Source organism: Emydura macquarii, unplaced genomic scaffold (genome assembly GCF_026122565.2).
Source record: "Emydura macquarii macquarii isolate MOO-44397 ecotype Brisbane River unplaced genomic scaffold, CSIRO-AGI_Emac_v2 contig_1253, whole genome shotgun sequence".
Taxonomy (NCBI): domain Eukaryota; kingdom Metazoa; phylum Chordata; order Testudines; family Chelidae; genus Emydura; species Emydura macquarii.
In genome coordinates, this window is record NW_027131390.1 from 75,994,132 (window position 1) to 76,013,899 (window position 19,768).

The 19,768-nt window shown below is 38.0% G+C and overlaps 1 protein-coding gene across 1 annotated transcript in view; it reads right to left on the bottom strand.

The window, feature by feature from the left end:
* The window catches only part of MYO3B (myosin IIIB), a 307,358-nt gene that overhangs the window by 255,357 nt on the left and 32,233 nt on the right, over positions 1 to 19,768 (bottom strand). The window contains exons 4-8 of the mRNA XM_067549868.1: positions 18,357 to 18,540; positions 14,757 to 14,891; positions 10,923 to 11,027; positions 10,564 to 10,663; positions 5,241 to 5,317 (exon numbers count right to left, since the gene is read on the bottom strand). Coding sequence (XP_067405969.1) covers positions 5,241 to 5,317; positions 10,564 to 10,663; positions 10,923 to 11,027; positions 14,757 to 14,891; positions 18,357 to 18,540 — 601 coding nt within the window. The remainder of the gene's footprint in view (positions 1 to 5,240; positions 5,318 to 10,563; positions 10,664 to 10,922; positions 11,028 to 14,756; positions 14,892 to 18,356; positions 18,541 to 19,768) is intronic.

A 19,768-nucleotide genomic window follows, 5' to 3' on the forward strand; every position in this document is an offset into this window, starting at 1 on the left:
TTGGATTCATGTTATTTCCTATTCACCCAATTGTTTTAAGCTGTGTTGGGGTTCTCCTCTGCTGTTTCTCCATAGATACCCCCATATGTCAAAAATGCCAGGCAACAAGCACCAAGAAACTTTGTTTGTCTGCTGCCCTATGTTTTCTCTTCACCATACAAGTTTCCATTGGCTTTTACTAATCTTACCTTAGGCTCATTGGAAAACTTTGTCTTCAAAAAGCTGTTACCAAGCAGGATTTTTCAAGTTCTCAGAGTTATAGATTTTCATCTTTCATAGCACAGTTTACACATGCATTAAAAATAATAACACAAAGACATCACAAAAAGTAATGCAAATGTTACATCTGATGGAATATAAATGGGTCATTCACACAAACACAAATAAACCAACCATAATGACGTAAGCACATGCTCTTACGGTACTTGTAACATAAAAGATAATTCAAGGAGCAGCACAATCAGGGATGAAAGTATTAGATTTTTATTGGTAAATGTCAATTTCACTGTACACACATACAAACATTTAAAAAAATATTTCCATCAATAATAATTAAAATTTACAGATAGGCAAAGTAAAAAATATACTGCTTGAGAACTAATTGAAGTTTGACTTAAAGGATACTTACTTTGTATATTTTAACATGTGATGTTGACAATTTGCATTTTAACAGTTACGAAGCATTAACATTTTTAATCTCAGCTCCTACTATCATTAAATAATCATTGTCTGATTTTCCCTATTGTCTGGACCTCCCCATAATTTCCCACAACTATGAAAATTTAAAACAAAATTAGAAAAAATGCTCAAAACTCATAATTTTGTATAACTAGAAATATGTAATTGATAAGAATTTTAAAAATGCTTACAAATTAATATTGATATTATCCTTCAAAATTATTTTAAAATACCAAATTCTGCCAAGCCTAAGCATAACGGATAGTTGAGCAGCGTGTAGCATAGGTGCTGGAACTAATGATGAGGGTGTGCTACTGCACCCTGGCTTGCTGTGGTTTCTATTACATACAGGATATATAGTTTGGTTCAATGGCTCTCAGCACACCCACTATAAAAATTGTTCCTGCATGACTGGCATGCAGTTATTTTGCAGAGCTGTGTGTTTACAATGCCTGATCACTGCGTACATGGTGGCTCACACATGCATGTTTACTTGCTGAGGATGACTGTGCTTAAGGTGCTGGATTACATCTTTTCAGAACAGGAACTTTAAAAAGAGCTGCCCCTGTTCTGATGTGGTATGTACACAATGCCTTTCAGTCATTACATGTCACCATGTTTTCCGATCACTTACATCAAAATGTCCATTTATTTCTTTGGATTTTTATTCAAATTATTTTTATTATTGTCCATAGAGATAATGGGGGGAGGCAGTGAGCAAGAAATTTGAGTAAGATTTCAGCCATTAACTCTGACTGTAATTATTCAAGCAAAACATTACTGTAAACAGCATCCTTAATTATCTGGGTTTAATAAAAATATTTTGTCATCATAGCCCTTGGCAATGTCAGAATGAATGGTCTAAACCGTTGGTCTAAAACTGTTTTTAGAGTGTCTTTAAGCAAGGTGATACCATAAATAATTATGGCAAGGTGGTTACTAAGGTGTCTCATGTCTCGTCTGTGACGTAAACTGGTTGTTATAGAGATGGTAAAATATCAACCATTCTTTGTGTGGCCATATGAGATCAATTTTTGGATCTGTTACAGCAGGTTCATTTCTCTGCTCAACTGTAATCAGCTTTCCATAGCAAAAGAGAGAAGACCAGATGGGACTGCAACATTTTTAAAAAGAAACAAATGTTTGCATTATACTCAGAACTGTATGCTGGATGATACAGACCTTTGCTTACTTATAACAGATGCAGAATGCAAGCTCTAACCCAAATAGCCTGTAGTTCAAACAGTTGATATGTTCCATCATTTCAGTTGGAGGCCACTATTTTTATTTAGATTTAATATTGCACATTGTTGCACATTCTCTCTCTTTTTGAGAGCTTTTATGCCATTTTATAAAACACAGACTTCTGTAATATTTGCTATTACTTAAAGGAACACTGTCAAGGTTATCATCTTCTAGCATGCAGTCACCACAAATGCAGAGGGTTTAGTTCACTTTTAATGTAAAAATAAGACAAAATTTCCTAAAGCTGCATAAAATAGAATGAAAAGTAAAAATACACTTGGATGCCTCGAGTAGGCTGTTATGAAAATGCACTGAGTCAGTTCTATTGCCAAGAAGCTTGATGGGAACCCTTTAATTTTCTTCATTTCTATTCTATGTTATGTCCATGAATCTAAATATGCTTTGCTATACATGGGCATATGGAGGCCTTGCACCCCCCCTGTCAAAAGCCAACCAATTCTACTAATAGTCTGCCCAGACTGTCCACTCTCTCAGTGATCTGTGAGCCCTCCTCCATGCTTACCTCTCACCGTCCTTCCTTATCTATCCAGAATTTGATGCCAGTGCTGCAGACTGGCAAGGTGCTGTGCCAGAGCTCTTCTTCTCTTAGCACTCCTCCTCAGGTTGCCCGTTATGCTCCTGGCATGCTAACTGGTAGCTTTTGTGGGTGAAGTAGTTACATGATTAGGCAGATATTGTGTAGCATGGTCACAGGTGGGGAAATCACTGGCTAAACTAAATCTTCACACAAAAGGCCATGTAAAACGTAAGGCTGAAGTTGGAGTGACATTGCAACCAAGAACTACTTTCCTTGGAGCAATAAAATTAATGAAAATATGTCAGAGATGCTAAAACAAAACCCGACGGAGATCAAAATCGGGTAAGATCAAACACCAAATGTATCATAACGTACAAATCTCTGCTCTAAACTGGGAGGTAATATTCAAAAGAGGCACTGGGAGAGCTGAGACAAAGAAAACCAGTAGTTAGATTAGTTTTTATGTGTGAAAGCAATTTTACAAAGCAAATAAATAGTAAAAGAATCTGTCATTCAAAAATGGATGGAGACAATAAGACATTAACTCATTTTCAGAGCTGGCTCTTATTAACTCTTGAATTGTTGGGTATAAAGGTTTATTGAAGTACTAGTGGAACACCAACCAGTTTGTCTCCCAAAAATTACACGATAATTTTAATAGCTACTTCAGTATTATCACCTTACTATCTGATTTATAACATATCCCCTGTGCTACAGTTTAACAATGGGAATAAAGATTTTTCCTGTAATATACAAAGGTTTCAGTTTTTTGTTTTGCACATTAACTATTAAAATAAAAGAAACATCTACAGTCTTAGAATCTTAACAATTTACCTGATCTGCAGGAAGCAATTGGAGTTTTGTGAGTTTGTTTTAAACAAGAACTCAGTGGAATTCACCCTGCGGGTTAGGTGGAATTTTAGGACTCTAAAGCTGAATGTGTCACTCCCTGACTTCTAAGCAACATAAGACAGCAACAAGAAGTGTAACAAACTTGCTACACCGAAGTTCTTTCAAAAGACTGGTGCACGTTATTCGTAAAAAATTATTTCCATGTGGTGGCTATTAGATAGCTAATAGCTATCTTTATGCATATTAGATATTATGGAACCTATGTTTATCTCACTGCTTTGAACTGTAAAATTTTGTATCATGTAAGTGCCATCCGAACCTTGATTTTAGACCATTCGCCTTTAGTTGAACACCTTGATGTACAGAGTACGGTCTAAGAGCTAAAGAAGGCAGGGCTGAGTCTAGGTTTTGCAGGACTCCATCTATTTCCCTCCCAGCCTGTAAGTGGGAGAGCTGGGTTCAAGTCTCTGTTCCAAATCAGAAAAAGCAGGGATTCAAATCTGGGTTTCCGATATCCCAGGGCACAAGATTATCCTATTCTAGGGTGGGTTGGTCTCTCTCTCTCTCATTTTTTGCAAAAAATATCAAAAGGTTTCGGGTTCATCCCAATACAGAATGGAAAATTTTTTGAAAGCTTTAAAATAATGTCGACGGGAAAACCATTTCCCACCAATTCCTGCACAACACATAATTTATATATATAAAGTAAGAACAAGTTCAGTGGACACTAGCATCCTCATTAATTTAAGCTTCCTGTTTACTATGGGGATGTTTACTTCAATACAGTAATAGCTCAGTATAAACATTACTACTTATAACTTTGATAGCACACAAGAGTAGTATACTAACTACAAATCCATCCTTTTAAATGCCTTTTCAATGCTCCCAGGACAGCATGAGAATATTGACCACCTTCAGAACTAAGCCAATAGACCCACAAAACAAGTCAACTAATCAACAGAAAGAAAATTATGTTTATTTTGCTAAACCGAGTAATCTTAGCATGTGTTACGGAAGAAGCATGTCTCACCACAAGTAAACTGCTAAAGTAAACTGCAAACACTGAGCCATGTGCCATCCATCTTGCACAAGAGCACATCGAAAGGACCAGATTACTCCCAGAATCCTGGATTTGTACTATAGAATAGAATCTACATGTGCTTCTCCCCCAGTCGGTGGAATACCTGGGGATGGGGGACTGGCAAAGGATGAGACCAGAAAAAGCAGTGCAGGCTGGGAATCCAGATGAGTAAAGGAGCTCACATAATGTGCTGTACTGTAACTCCCCACTTAAGGATAAATCTTATAGATTATAATAGGGATAAAATAGTATGATTAGATTTATAGATATTATGCTAAAACACAGAAATTCATAAAGGATTAGATCGTTTCTATAGGCTTTTTGAACCATATAGAGTTCTGCAGTTGGGCTACAATTCTCTACTAAAATTCACAGAACGATTTAAAGCAATCTATGGAAAAGCTGTCTATTAAATTCTATAGGACACTCCCATAAGTACCTCCCCTAGCCATGGCGGGAGCAATACCCACATTGGCCCTGCTCTGTTACTCTGCAGAGGGAAATTACAGAGCATAAAGCTAGAGTTATTTCATGCCTTCAGGAAGCATTACCACAAGTTTCCTGTAGATTAGCTGATAGTTTTATGGAAAAGCTGCAAACAATCCTCTTTAAGAGAAGTGGATAATGCCCCAGTTAGTAAAGGAATCTAATTTGTCTATTCATCCAATTGCATAATAGCTACAGATATGGAAGGAAATGAAAACCGAACCATACCTGGGAACCACCAACTGCTTTTTCTGGTTATTATAGGCATCAGATTTTTGAGTCATCGTTGAATTGAGACAAAATTGTGTATTGCAATGAACACAGGCAACACAGACAAAATAAAGAAAATACTTTTCTCACCTCGGGTGCCATCCAAAAGGGCGTTCCCACCGAAGTGTTTCTACGTAGCCGGGTGCTGGTGAGCTGGGCTGAAACACCTGCAATAAAATGGATTCAGACTTTGGCCTAAAATTCACAGTGTATGTTCAGTTCAAATTATTTCAAGTGTCAGGAAAAGAAACACATAATCCTTAAAGCATATCTGCAAAACAGTGGTCAAAATCAGAGCAAGGTGCATCATTTGTACTAAATTATTTATTAGATTAATTTCACATTTTGCTTTAATCATGACTCTAATATATCTGTTATTCAGAATTGTTCGAATAATTTCTCTGAATAATTCTTGGTTTGAAACTCATTCATGCAAATTCAAACTATTTGACTGGTTTCCTGTTTCTGTTCACTGACTGGATGAATACAACTCTTCATCAAGCTGCAGGGCAAATGGTCACAGAAAATGAATTTTAAACTTATTTTTCACAAATATTCCCCAATTTTCAACTCAAATTCACTCTCTAAACATTTCTTCTAGCAGACTTGCTTACCAGAATATTCACGAACACCCCGGATCAGCAAAGCTTTTAAGTACATGCTTAAGTCCATCCCTGTGAAGCAAAGCACTGAAGCTCAAACTTAACCTTAAGTGTGTACTAAAATAAAGTACATGCTTCAGTGCTTTGCTGAAGAGGAATCAACTATTGAAACAAGTGCAAAAAGCAAACACATACGGAGAGCAAATAGAGTCAAATCAAATTCTTTTAAAAATTTGAATGAACTTTTACAGAAAATGTTCTGCTGTATTCAGTCAGCTCTGGTCAAAATACAGTTGAGCCTTAGAGTTTCTGAGACTGTAAAAGATTTTACCCCTAAACCAATATTGTCTTCAAATGAATGTTTTTCATAAAACAATGTATTTCAAGTGAATGTTTTATTATTATTATCCACAGACACAGAAAAAAATTGTGCAATAGATATAATTGGACAACATTTGCTGCTAATAAATAAGAAATCTGGAAGTTGGAACGTCAGCTTCCTCAGTTTAGACTGTTAGCTTATGTCAACATTGCAGCCTGGAAGGTGCTTCTGTGCTTGGGTAGACAGGCATGCACTAGCTCTGCTCAAACCAGTCTGTTAAAAATAGCACTGTAGCCAGGGCATCAGCTTAGGCTAACCACCCGTGTACATACCCAGAGGTTTCACATGGATTTGTACTCAGGGTAATCCAAGCTGCCAACTGGACTACCCCAGCTATATCCAATAGCTCAAGCTGAGCTACTGTGATGTCTGTCTATCCATGCTGGGAAGCATGCTCCCGGCTGCAGTGTTGACATTCTATGTCTAAGATCCAATACTGTGTTTTATTTTTAATCTCAGCATGATTGCAACCCTTCAATGATTTCCCCAGTACCACTCTGAACCATGTATTGGTTGAAGTCCTACAGCAAATTTATTTATTTAACTCTGATTCCTGCTCACACTGACAGAATTTGTAGCTGTTTTATATAGACTTACACAGAGATTATAGTTATAACTACATACTAAAGTGGTACTAAATACCAATGAGCCAAAAAAATTAAAAAGAGAGAAATAAAGAAAACACTCTAGTTTTTAGACATTTTAGGACAATTTATACAGTGAACAATATGTGTTAATATTTATCATGCTGAAGGCAATTTAAGGAGAAATATAAATACATATTACTGCCCCAAAAATACTTTAAAGGAATGATATGGTTGCAAAGTCAGGCAGTCAAAAGTTAGGAAATGCCACAATTAAGGTTGCCTGTGCACCTTTAATTTGTCCCTCTTGTACATATGTATTATGAGATAATCTTTAATTACATGATCACATACCCTGCATATCCCACAGGAACCCTGCTACATTCAGTGCACAAAATAGATGGAGCTCACTGAATAGGTAGCTGTTCAATATTTATTTTTATCCTTATTCAATGTGTGGCCCTATGCCTTATTTATGCACACCACCCAAACCCTGCACTGACTACAGAACAATCATTTTTCTCATGGGCTTTTCTATGGTGTTCTCATCATAGTATCTTATAGTCATTATTTGTAAAAAATACTATCTTCACAATGCCCATGTGAGGTGAGGCAGTATTATAATACCCATTTTACACACAGGTAACTGAGGCACAGAGATTAAAGCCAAAATTCTCTAATGTGTCAACTAATTTTCTGTGCCCAATTTGAGAAGTCTGGGTCTGCTTTTTCAGAGTCTTAGCGTTTTAAAGCATATATTCAGAGCAGAGCTGCAGCTGAACATGATCAGTACGCCTGCAAAACAGATCCCAGATATTCTGAAACTCCTGCCTCATTCATTACACACCTTTCAACTTCTGCAACAAATGACACAGACAACAGCATCATTCATTACACAGTTCTGTCTCATATCCCAAGGAAGTCCTTCTTGTGCACTGAACGAGACAGGGCTCCTGCCCTATCATCTCCCACATAGCTATCCCTCCAAAACCTGCACCATGTCCCCACCAGCTCCTGCCCCTCTCTTCCTACTCGCTGTCTCCTGCTCTGCCCATCCTCCTGCCGCCTCTGCTCTTATCTGTATTCTCCCTCACATCTCTGGCTCCTGCCCCTTTCCCCCACTTCCTCTGTTCTTGTCCCTCTTGTTCCTAATCTCCTACCCTTTGTCTTCTGCCCCGCTCTGCTCCTGCCCCTTTTCCAAACTCCTGGTTCCTGTTCATAACCACCCGTACAGCAGGGATGGCTCCTGGGGTTTGCAAATAGGATGGTTGTCCTGGCACCAAATCACTGCGCCACTCAGCTTTTTTGTTTGTTTGTTTGTTTTTACTCTACTGATTAGCTGAGGACAGCTGTGACAAAAACAAACCACAGCCAGCCACTCGGGGGCGAAGCACTGCAAAGATTTGCCACTCTGGCCAACAGAATTGTTAGTGCCATTGCAGACTCCCATTCCCCCACCCCACATCTCTTCCTCACCTTCTGTTTCCTCCTTCCCATTCACACTACCAGAAAGGGGATCCAGATCGCAGGAGAGACTATTTCCTGTCAACTCTGCTCTCCGTTCCTGGGCCTGGGTCCACAGAATCCCCTGGCAGCCAAGAGGAGCAACTGCAGGGAAAATGTTGCCCAGCCCCTGGATCCCCAGCATGGAGCACGCTCAGCCCTTTTGCGAGGACTGTAGTCCTGTCACACACACAGGAGCTGTGGGGGATGGGCCATGCTCAGTCACTCTGTGGGGCTGGCACATGCACAGTACTGTCACACACACAGGAGCTGTGGGGGATGGGCCGTGCTCAGTCACTCCCTGGGGCTGGCACATGCACAGTCCTGTCACACACACAGGAGCTGTGGGAGATGGGGCATGCTCAGTTCTCTCAAAACCTTAAGAGAATTTAGATGCAAACTCCAGTAAGTCTCCACTAAGTATGTGTGAATTGCAGTTTTTCAAATGCTCACAACTTGACCGAATTTGGGCAAATTGTCAGAAGGCCAGAAAGAGTCACGTCCCTGACACTAGGGCAACCCCTTGCCAAATTTCAAGTCTCTATTCCAAAGCTTGGGGATGCTAGAGCGTCTCAGTGAAATCATTGTCAGAATTTGTTAAACCTTGGAAAAACAATACACTTTCCCTAAACTCATTCTTAGAAACTCTAACCTCAAGCTATATTTTCCTCCTCTACATCAATATGACCAGTGATGTATTCTTGTTTTAGAACTATTTTAGAAAAGGCAGATTTTTGCCAGTCCACACCAGTTATTGATAAATATTATACTGGTAAAACTGCCTCAAATGAAAAGTAGTGTGTTGTAGACATGTCAGTCCCAGGATATTAGAGAAAGAAGGTGAGTGAGGTAATATTTTTACTGCACCAATTTCTGTCATTGAGGGAGACAAGCTTGTGAACCACACAGAGCTCTTCTTCAGGTCTGGGAACTTATTCAGAGTGTCACAGCTAAATACAAGATGGAACAGTTATGCTAAACAATCTGCTCCATCTTGTATTTAGCTGTGACACTCCAAGTAAGCTTCCCAGACCTGAACAAGAGCTCTGTGTGGCTCACAAATTTGTCTCTCTCACTGACAGAAGTTGGGCCAATAAAAGATATTACCTCACCCACCTTGTCTCTCTAATGAAAAGTGATTTTTAGCCCCACCATTACATGCCAAAGAGATTACTAGGTTATCCTTAGTTTTGCGTTAGGCCACATATGTTTCTCCCAGTGCTACTTAAAATTGAGTGTCTCTATCACTCAACAGTAATGAATTTTTGTCCTTAGCAACTAATAAAGAGGCATCTGCTTCCTAAATCTATTCCACAAACAATCACTAACAGATTTTTAAAATAGTGTTAGTTTTATAATACCCTGACATTAGGAGAATTAAGTTTGCTTTCCCCTTCATGCATCATATTATAATTCTGGGTCATTCCTAGATTGCCAGGATTTCTGGCATGCCAGTTTTATGGTATTTTCTCAATCTGTAAGTATTTTACTTTAGCTACACGCAGAATTAGACAAATAGTTTGCCTCTCTCTGCATGTAGCTAAAGTAAAATAAATAAATAAAATACTGCTAAATAAATAAATAAATAAATACTGTATTTTCAAAACTGTTTACTTTACACATTTTACTTACGCACTATGATTTCATATCTTATTACTTTCCTGCTCCCTTTACTGTTAATAAAATTGCTCTTTATATTATGTACATATCTGACTGTAGAGCGGTACTACAGCACTCTTTTATTTTACTAAATGTATATGTATTTCAAGAAAGAAATATTTAACTGGGGGTAAATTCTATTGCAAAGTTCCCTTTCTCTATCATCTCTTTATGCCTATTATTGATGTTTCCAATCCAGCCAGGCACATATCTAACAGCAGTAATCACAAATTAAATGGATCTGTTAGTTTGTGGACCCATAGGACCAGTTTACCTTCTGCTCAGAGGGAATAAATGTGCTTAAGGCTAGTGAAAGCATTTTGAAAGAGAAGAATGTTTTCTTTTTTCATATGCAAAAGATGAACTATTTAAAATTAAATGAGAGAGACAACTTCCCTGAGATATGACATTCCTAATGGAATGAAAAAGTGTTTCATAAATAAAATGGCTTTTTAAAACTATTCTTTTAAAAACCTAAAATAGATTTTCTAATAGAATTTCCTAGATCTCTCCATCTGCTACCTTTCCCATCACGCCCTGAATATCTCAAGATTCCTCCTGGAAAATTCTCTCAGTCATTGATGTTCTGTTCCAGAAACACCTCTACCTTCTGAGTGGAAAATAAATGGATGCCTTTGGCTAAATTGCACACATCAAGAAAACAAATGGTAAGCAGTCATTACCAAAGTCAACAAGCTTCACTCCTCCTTCTGTTGTCAGAAGAATATTGTTCCCTTTGACGTCACGATGAATGATTCGGTTATTGTGTAAATGCTGAAGGCCCTGTATACCCATAAAGACAAAAAATAAGTTTACTCCCTTATTTAAAAACAATTACCCTACTATTAGGGAGTGTAATGAAGACAATCTGCACTTCACTATAGAAACATCTGTCCACTTGATCACATGCTTGATATGCCCCCCTGCTGCTATAACAGCTGGCATAATATTGTCAACATTACCATAGTTTATAAATGGAAAATGTATGAGATGGGTAAATTGCACCCTCTACTGTCATTACAAGCCTGATGAACATCCTTACCAAGAGAGCACCATATAAAATGTATGAGATTATAGCTTCATCCAACCGTTGGCCACACTTCAGCAGGCCTTTGACAAGATCTGTGACAGAACCTCCATTACACAGCTGTGAAGAGAATGGGGGAGGGGAAAAAAAGAAACAAAACAAGACCTCTATTACTCAACAGACTTGTTTAGGTTGTGGATTCCTACTATACGAGGATGCAACATAACACAAATCCCAGACCAAGTAGATTTCCACCTGCAATTATTTAAACTGTCATTCTTGTCATAGAGCATATTTTATTAACAATGTTGACAATAAATCACAGTACTTGAGAGGAGGGGTAGAAAGCAGAGAACTCAAAGATTGTAAAATTTAACTAAAAGTGAAATAGTAAAACAGCAGGACTATATTTTATTATAAAAACAGAATCTATAGATCCAGTTTAATTTATTTGAGTATTTTCACAATAATACGTGCATTGTCTTTTTGAAAAACTGCCTTTATGTGAAGAAAAGGCCAGAAAAGACAAGATTGATGCACTTGATAACTGGGAGGCAACAAATTACAGTCATTTCAAACCTTCACTCCATCAATGCTCCTGCTGGCAGGCAATATAAAATAGACAACAACCATATCTTTATACTCAGACTTGATGGCATGCTCTGCCAACAACTGAGATTAAACATTCTGATCCAGAAAAGCACAGCTTCTTGCAAGCCGTTTCCATTAATGGGTTGCCATACATCAAAGGAGGAGGAGAAAAAGTAAAATTAGAACCCTTGTAAATGTGTTTTCACCCACATCATTAGTTCATCATCCATGCTCTTCTAGCAACTGTTTCCCTCTCATCCTCCTGCTCGCTCCCTTTGTCCTTTTCTTACTTTTATATTTACAACACTTGTATGACACTTAAAAATTAAAAGGAGCATTGTTTGTTTGTTTTTTGGTGGGAAGGGGGGTTCATTGCATTTGTTCTTCTGGAGTTACCTCTGATTTTTGAAGTGTGGCTTCTACACCATAGCAAGTTTTCTGTCATGTGAAAATCATGTATATTTCAACAAGAAACTTGAACTCAGATCTAAATTCCCTTTGCATTGCCAGTATTCAGCCTAAAAATGTTAATGTATAAATTCAAATGGTATGAAATCAAATACTGAAAAGCTCCTTTGAAATCTGTCAGTCTACCTCTTTTTGTTTTTCCCTTTATCCTTAAATTTTGTCAGTCTATTATCTGTCTCTATGCACACTAATTTGCTGTGTGCTATATGAAGTGTGGATATTTTTCACCATACATTGTCACCATTACTATAGGACATAAAAATCTATTAGAATTCTAAATTTTTCTGCACATGAAAAGATTATGCTAGGTACTTAGGAACCAGAACACATGATACATTGGCTTCCTTTATGCAAATAAGCTACTGAAGTAATATCCATCAGTGGTTGATAATGACTGCTGCAAGAGTTTGCCTTTCCTTTTTTTTTTTAATATGGTAGCTTGTTCTACCCAGTAGGGTAGGAGTCCTTAGGCCACTATCACACATCAAATGCTTTTGTAGATGAACTAAACCCTTAGATGGAAGCAAGTGTGTGCGCTTACCTACCCATGTTTAGTTATTTGCCTGGGGAGCCATCAATGACATGTCTTTATTATGTTTATTGTACTCACTGTATACCATTGAGATGTGTTGTGCTAATTTTATTTCCATTCTTTTTCCACTAAAAGTTATAGACAAATAGAAAAGTAACCTCAAAGGACTGATAATGAAGTATGAATCCTTTCATCTCTAAGCCATCACTTCAAACCTAACCCCAGTTGACTGAAAGTGATACAGTCTTATGGCTGTTCAGTAGCATATGCTAAATGAATCACATTGTCTCCAAATAGCTAAGTACCCACACAACACAAAGACCACCACCAAAATTGGCAGTGACACCCTTGTTGGTAGTCAACAGAAAGATCTGGGATGAAATGAACATGAACACTAAACTATCCTCTTGCCCTTAGGGGTGGTCCTTATATAAAAGAACTGATGTATGTTTACAGGAAGAGTGGTTAAGCCTGCACTACAGAGTCTTGTGATATGCCTTTTCTTTGGCTAAATATAAAATGTTAGTTCTCAATGTAGCACCTTCCATTATCATGTAAAATTAAATTAAGGGCCCACTTCTGCTTCCCTTACTCACTTTGAGTAGTATCTTACCATGGGCTATAATGGAACTACTCACCTGAGTAAGGTATTGCTCATAATGAGTAAATGCTGCAGAATCATGCCCTAAGGGAAAATGTTTTTAATTAGAAATTTTAAAAGATGCTCATCACAATGAATATATGATTTCATCAAAGAAACAGTGATCATAGTAACTGGGTGCTTTGTATATTCTCTTTTATTAAAAAAAAACCACTATTATAAAAAGTAATTGCTGCGCACACACACATTTGCACGTAATTCTAAGACATGGAACATTTCCAAGGTCAACTGTTCCAATAAACTTGTATATATAAGGAAAGTGAGAAGTTTTGCCTTAAATTTCTGTACAGAGTTTAAATTATGTGTACCGAATACAACAGGCTGTGTGCATCATTAATGCAAAAAGCTAGCCTGTGGAAATGGTATGTTCTTCTGACATTCCCAACCATGATGTACAGAACACCATGTCTGATACACTTTGGGAAAAGAATTATACTTGTTATCTACAACAAAATGTAATAACTGGCAACCTAAGTATATAAGGACAATAAGAATGTTAGCTGTTTCTCTATTAGTCACTAAGAACTCGTATGGCAAAAAACCTGATGACCATTTTGATAGCCATTGAAACTTATCATGAAAATTGGCATATGGTACCATATAATGTTGCAATGCATAAAAGTCAGGTTTATTGTATTACTGGGACAGTATTAAAGTAGACCATGAAGTGATAGTGCTTTCCTCTGATTCCAGTCCCAGAGTAGCAGGATGGTCCTTCTAAAAAGTAACAAACAAGTTAATGCTCAGATTTATATTGATATATCTGTGTTATAGAAAAATGCTGACATGGTGTAACACCGCCTATAAAATCTCTGTAATCTCTGTGCTGGACTCCATACACAATTAAGCCTTTAGAAACATCCTAATCATCTGAGTGAAATCCTGGCTCTACTACAGTCAGTCAGCGACATTAACTGCAATGCAGCCAGAATTACATCCCTCATTTTGAGAACACTCAAGCCTGCTAAATGGGCAGAGTCTGCATAAGCTATTTAAAGTGCTAGATATTCAACAGCGTCCTGCTATTAATTTTACACTGCCGTAAGACAGTTTTCCCATTATATTCTCTCAGCCCATATTTGCAAGAGGTGCCAGGTTTGGTAAATATTGTGTGTGGTACATCATCATGAAGTCATCTTTTGCATTATTCATTCACATCTTGGCTTCTCAACACTAACACAGAAGTGTTTCCAATAACGTTTTCTCCAGTATGGAAGAACAGTTTACTTTTATTAATATTAAAAAAATTATTATGAAGCTCATTCTACATTTCTGAAGACAGAACAAAGTACCTTGAATGGCAATAAAGTGCTAATACCAAGCCTCCATATCTGGGGCATGTTATTAAATAAACACTGTGTGGGGTTTTTTTTTTGTTTGTTTGGTTTTTTTGAAGGATGGCTCTACAAACACCTCCTACGGCCTGACCATTTGATCAGTATCCCTTAACAGAAAACCCCCAAATTCTAAGGTTTGGCTCTCAATACAGAGCACAGAGACCCGCCATTTGCTGTTTCTGTTTTTTTCACTTCTAAAGGGGAGCACCTAGCCTAAAAATCTGTTTTAATTAAGTTTTAACATTACCAAAATATCTTACCTCAAGAACTAGCCAGAGCTGTCCTCCCACATATTGATCCGCTTTGTAAAACATTCCATAAAACTTAACAACATTGGGATGATTGGGAAGAAACTGTAAAATATTATATTCTGCTTCAATTTCCTCATCCACATCCTAAATGGGAAACACAAACAAATATGGTGTATAAATCAATAATAATTCAGTACAACACACAGGCAAATCTTCATGGATAAAAAGAAGCATCTATACATTATTTTATACTTCTAAATGTCTTTATTACGATGCACTGAAAACAGTCTGATCAGAAAATAAAATCTAATAAAAAACCAATCGTACCACAGTTGCTTTATTACAAATAAAAGTGTGATCTCCATATGCAGTCTAGTTTTTTTTCAAGTGTACTCTTAATGCATAATACACTGCAACCACAAAAGCAAAAATGGTGCTTAGCTGTGCTCACTTGTCTAAATGGAATATTTGCATATATATCTATTCTAATCAGTTTCTTAAATCTGCATTTCTGTTGGTTGAGCTAATACAAATACATGGATCTTAGCTTCATTTTCTTTTTAAAGTCATCAGATGAGCCTAGTTATATAGCAGTTTTATAAGACATTAAATGGGACATGAATGAAAATAAATACATCTTGAAAATAGGAGAAATGTATACAAACTAAAGCCCATAGTGGAAAATATACACAACAGGAACTATTAAACATAACAAAAATCAAAATCCACAAAATAAGCAAATAGTACTGATTATTTGTCTAAGGAAGGGTTTGTGTGAAGATGAAATAACAAAGAACCAACTATATTGCACAATAATCCACATGAGCCACAGTTCAGTAAAGCACTTAAAAACATATATCCCTATTCAGCATAGTCTTTAACAGGACATGAGCACATGTTTCAAAGTTAAGCATGTGCTTCAGTAATTTGCTGAACTGGGATAGTTTGCTGTATATCAAGACCCTGGTGTTTTATTCCATTAATTACATATTACTTAGTACATTCTTCTGACTCATACAGTACAAGAGATGAATAAGTTGTATTTCTATAAATAAGAGGGGCAACTGTTCTCTAGAGGTTTTAAGTCTCATTGGCCCAGTCATATTCCAATTTGGATAATTATATACTGAAATCCTGTGCTTTTTATTGGATACAATATTTGCCACACACCAAGGTATAGGTGGTGTGACCTAGTGGTCAGAGAAGGAGTCTGTCCTGGCGCTCAGAGCAGAATCATAGGGCAGAACCGGAGGTGGGGTCAGGAGGCAAGCCAATGATCGGTGCCAGGAGTCAGAACAGAGCCACAGGGCAGAGCACGAGTCATGGTTAGGAGACAAGTCAGTGGTCAGAGCCAGGAACTATGAATCAGATTTCAGAGATAGGCAGGAACTAGGGATGGAATGGAGCAGGCAAAGAGTGGAATAAGGGCTGAATAGAAAGTCTGGCACAACTGTGGGCATGGAATGCATTGAGCAGCCACTGTGTTCCTGTTGCTATCAGGCTTAAATAGGGATCTGTTGGTCTTTCTGTCCAGTCAGGGAGCACAACCACTTAGTGAGAGTACTGGGCCCAGTCGAGGTCATTGGGTTGCTAGGTGACCACTCCCAGAGCCAGCTGAGTTCCTGGCAATCTGCCCTCAATGGAGGACTCCTCCAAGGGGCCCATGACCCTGGCTTGTCAGGGTATTTTTGGTGGAATTCCCTCAGGAGATCAGGAGTGTGAATATTTAATTCTGGTTCTCAGAATCACTCCTCTGGCCCATACGCCTTCCAGTCTGTCAGATACTAGAGTTTCCCCCTGACTCATCAGGAGGTGAAGACCTGATGGACTTCATATTTCTCTTGCCCATGGACAATTATTGAGGGTGGAAGAGGATCTACCAGTTTGGGAAAAGATTGTTAACAAACAATTTAAGGAGAGAAACATGAAAGACAGGTGAATCTTGTGGGATTCTGGCAATTGAAGCTTAAAGGCCATCTGACTCGGAGGCAGCTGCTTCTGCAAAGTAAGTTAGTATGGCTTCCTGACTTACTTTGCAGAAGCCGCTGCCTCCCTCTCCAATTGACTGGAAGTCGGGAGAGGTTTCCTAAATTGCTTGGCTGTTTAAACTGCGATGACAGGAGCCTGGGGGATTATGCTGCCTGTCTTGATCTATCACCTCCCCTTTCCCTGTATGGGAAGGTTGAGAGGAAATACAGGGTCTCAAAGGCGGCGAAGCAGCCTCAGAGGCTATGAGCTGCAGACAGCTGTTTCCCCACCTTTGAGATCCTATATTTAGAACCCTGCACGGATACAAAATTTGTATCTGCATCCAATCCATGATCTGCAAAAATGGTCCGTGTATATCTGCAGATTTGCAGGGCTCTGTACATAGGCATCTCTTGCCTCTTCTGTCTAATCAGGGAGCACAGTCACTTAGTGAGGGTTTACTGGGCCCAAACAGTAAATTTAGAGCCCATTGGGTTGGTAAGTGACTGCAACCAGCAGAGTTCCTGACAATATTCTTCTTCAATTCCTGTCTTGACTATTGTGTACTATTGCTGTGCACTGTTAAAAATCTGTTGCCTTCTATTCTACAGCTGGCAGCACTTCAGGGGTGGGTGTAGGCATTCCATTATAGAGTTTCTACAGATTTTACAGTGATATGGGATCCTTTATGATGAACAGCACTATATGAATGTAAGATATTACCGTTATTGTATTGGAAATGCCACCATGCAATCTGATCATGCTCATGCTCCAACTGCTGCAACCTTGGATACCTAAAATCCATACCAGCAAATTACCTAAGTGCACTGCCAGAAATCAGCATCAGCATGAATGCTGATTTTGAATAACACATAAGACTATGAAAGGGGCAGGTCTCACCAGGTGCTAAGCACCTTTAGCTTCCACTAACATCAGAAGTCTTTGTGAGTTGAAAGTGCACAGAACTAGAATTGGCTGAAAACCATAAAACAAGGTACAATTTTCAATTTTGTGATGCTATTTAGGGGTTGGCTGTTCTTTAGAAGAACACACACATTTATATGTGAACAAGCATATTTGCTATTTATTTGCTATCTGCTGCTTGCCATTTACAATTTGCTATTCTGCTGTTTGAAAGGGTTCAGTCATCCAATCAGGGAACAGAAACATTTAAGCCATATGGTATTGACCCATCACTCAGTGAGAATAGTGTGAGTAAACAGTTTTCTAACATCTCATTGGCTGAAATTTGTTTGCATAAAACTACTGGTGAATATTTGTGAATAATGACTAACCATAGAAATCTCAAGTCATGAATGGTTCACAAATAGAAAAAAGGCTAAATGAATTATTCTAAACAGATCATTCAGTCTGCTCTGCACAGCACCTTATAGACCTGTGTGCTAACTTATACACAAGAGCCTTACAAAGGGGTCAGTATGAGACTGGACGCGGGGTTGAATCAGTTTTTTTCCTTCCAAACCAAGTAGCCCAACTCTGCTCATGCTCTATTTAACATTTCCCTCCAGGATGCTTTTCAGTTTGCCTAAACTTTCAGAGCTTCAAGCCTGTTTGAGAGTAAAACCTTTTAATTTTAATAATGAAGTTATGATTAAAATATTATTATAATCTTTTACTTACGCTGATAGGATCCAGAATTTTTACTGCTGCCAGACTCCCATCTTTCTTATTGGCAACCTTATAGACTTTACCATAAGTGCCTTTTCCAATGGTCTCTATAATTTCCCAGGTATCTGAGGGATCAGATAATGATGCCAGTCCAATCATATTGGGATTATATTGAAATAATCCATATAGTGGCTTCCTGGAAAACAAAGTTTGTTGTGAAAAATGTTTGTACATTTTTTTAATGTTATGGGATTTCTTTAACAAATTGTTTCTTACTCACATATTTATTTATCCAGCTAGCTAAGGAAACATACATACCCTCCCTAAACTGACAGCTATGGTTACTATGACAACCATGGCACTATCTGAGTGGTCACTGATTCAATGAATACAGCTGACCACATGCTGGTTCTTGTTTCTGAGATAGAACTGGAGACAGGAGTGATGAAGATTATGAATTTCAGCAACACCTGCATTTGGATGTCAAGGTGCACCTGTCTGTTGGAGCAAAAGGACCTACTTTGATAGTCTTCCCTTAGAGAACTGGACTGGTTTGGGATTGCTCCAAGAAAGAATATTGCCCATACACCTGACCACTATCAATGGCTTGCTAGGCCATTATAACAATCTTTGGCTCGCTAATAGAAAGATGGTGTCTATGCTCCATGAGCAAACCAAAGGAAAAAGCAGACCAACATTCTTGGTGAGAGTAGCTGAGAAAGGTAAGAGGAGGTACCAGAAGATGACCCCTGACTACAAGAGATACAGACCCAATCCTTTTCTTCCTAAAGATGGGCCCAAGCTAGAACCCAATTCCAAATAAATTCAAACATCGATCTAAATTTTATAGCCTGAGCAATCTCTTTCCAAGCATGACTGACCTGCAAAACAAGCTGCTCAATCTACCTGAAATACAATGTTCATTCACCTATTTGCCTTTCCTGTAAATTACATTTACCTACATAATACTTCCATCTCCAGTTGCAACTAGCTAGCAAGAGGATTCTTTAATTTGAAAGAACCACGGGGCTGACTGGAGATACTTATTTTTGACAAAGGGACATGAAATGAAGTAGGAGCTCTTGAATCCATTTTTTTTTAAATCTGTGTGATTTTGTTATCTGATCAGGATAGAAAAGGCTTTGGAACAGAAGGTTGAGTTCTATCTCTCTGTCAACAGAAATTCAGTGGCCATTGTATACAGCACAGCAATGAACATGAATCTGTAAATATTTTGTCCAGAAAGGACAAGGACAATATTGGAAATGTTTCTTATTACTTGTAGCGTTTAAAATAAAAACGAGAATATACAAAATCATGTTCTATTTTTATTACAATCAACTTTTGTTTGTCTTTTTCCATATGACTGTGTACTGTGTTTTATGAAGATACGTACCTTTGGGCAGGGATTGTCATTTACTATA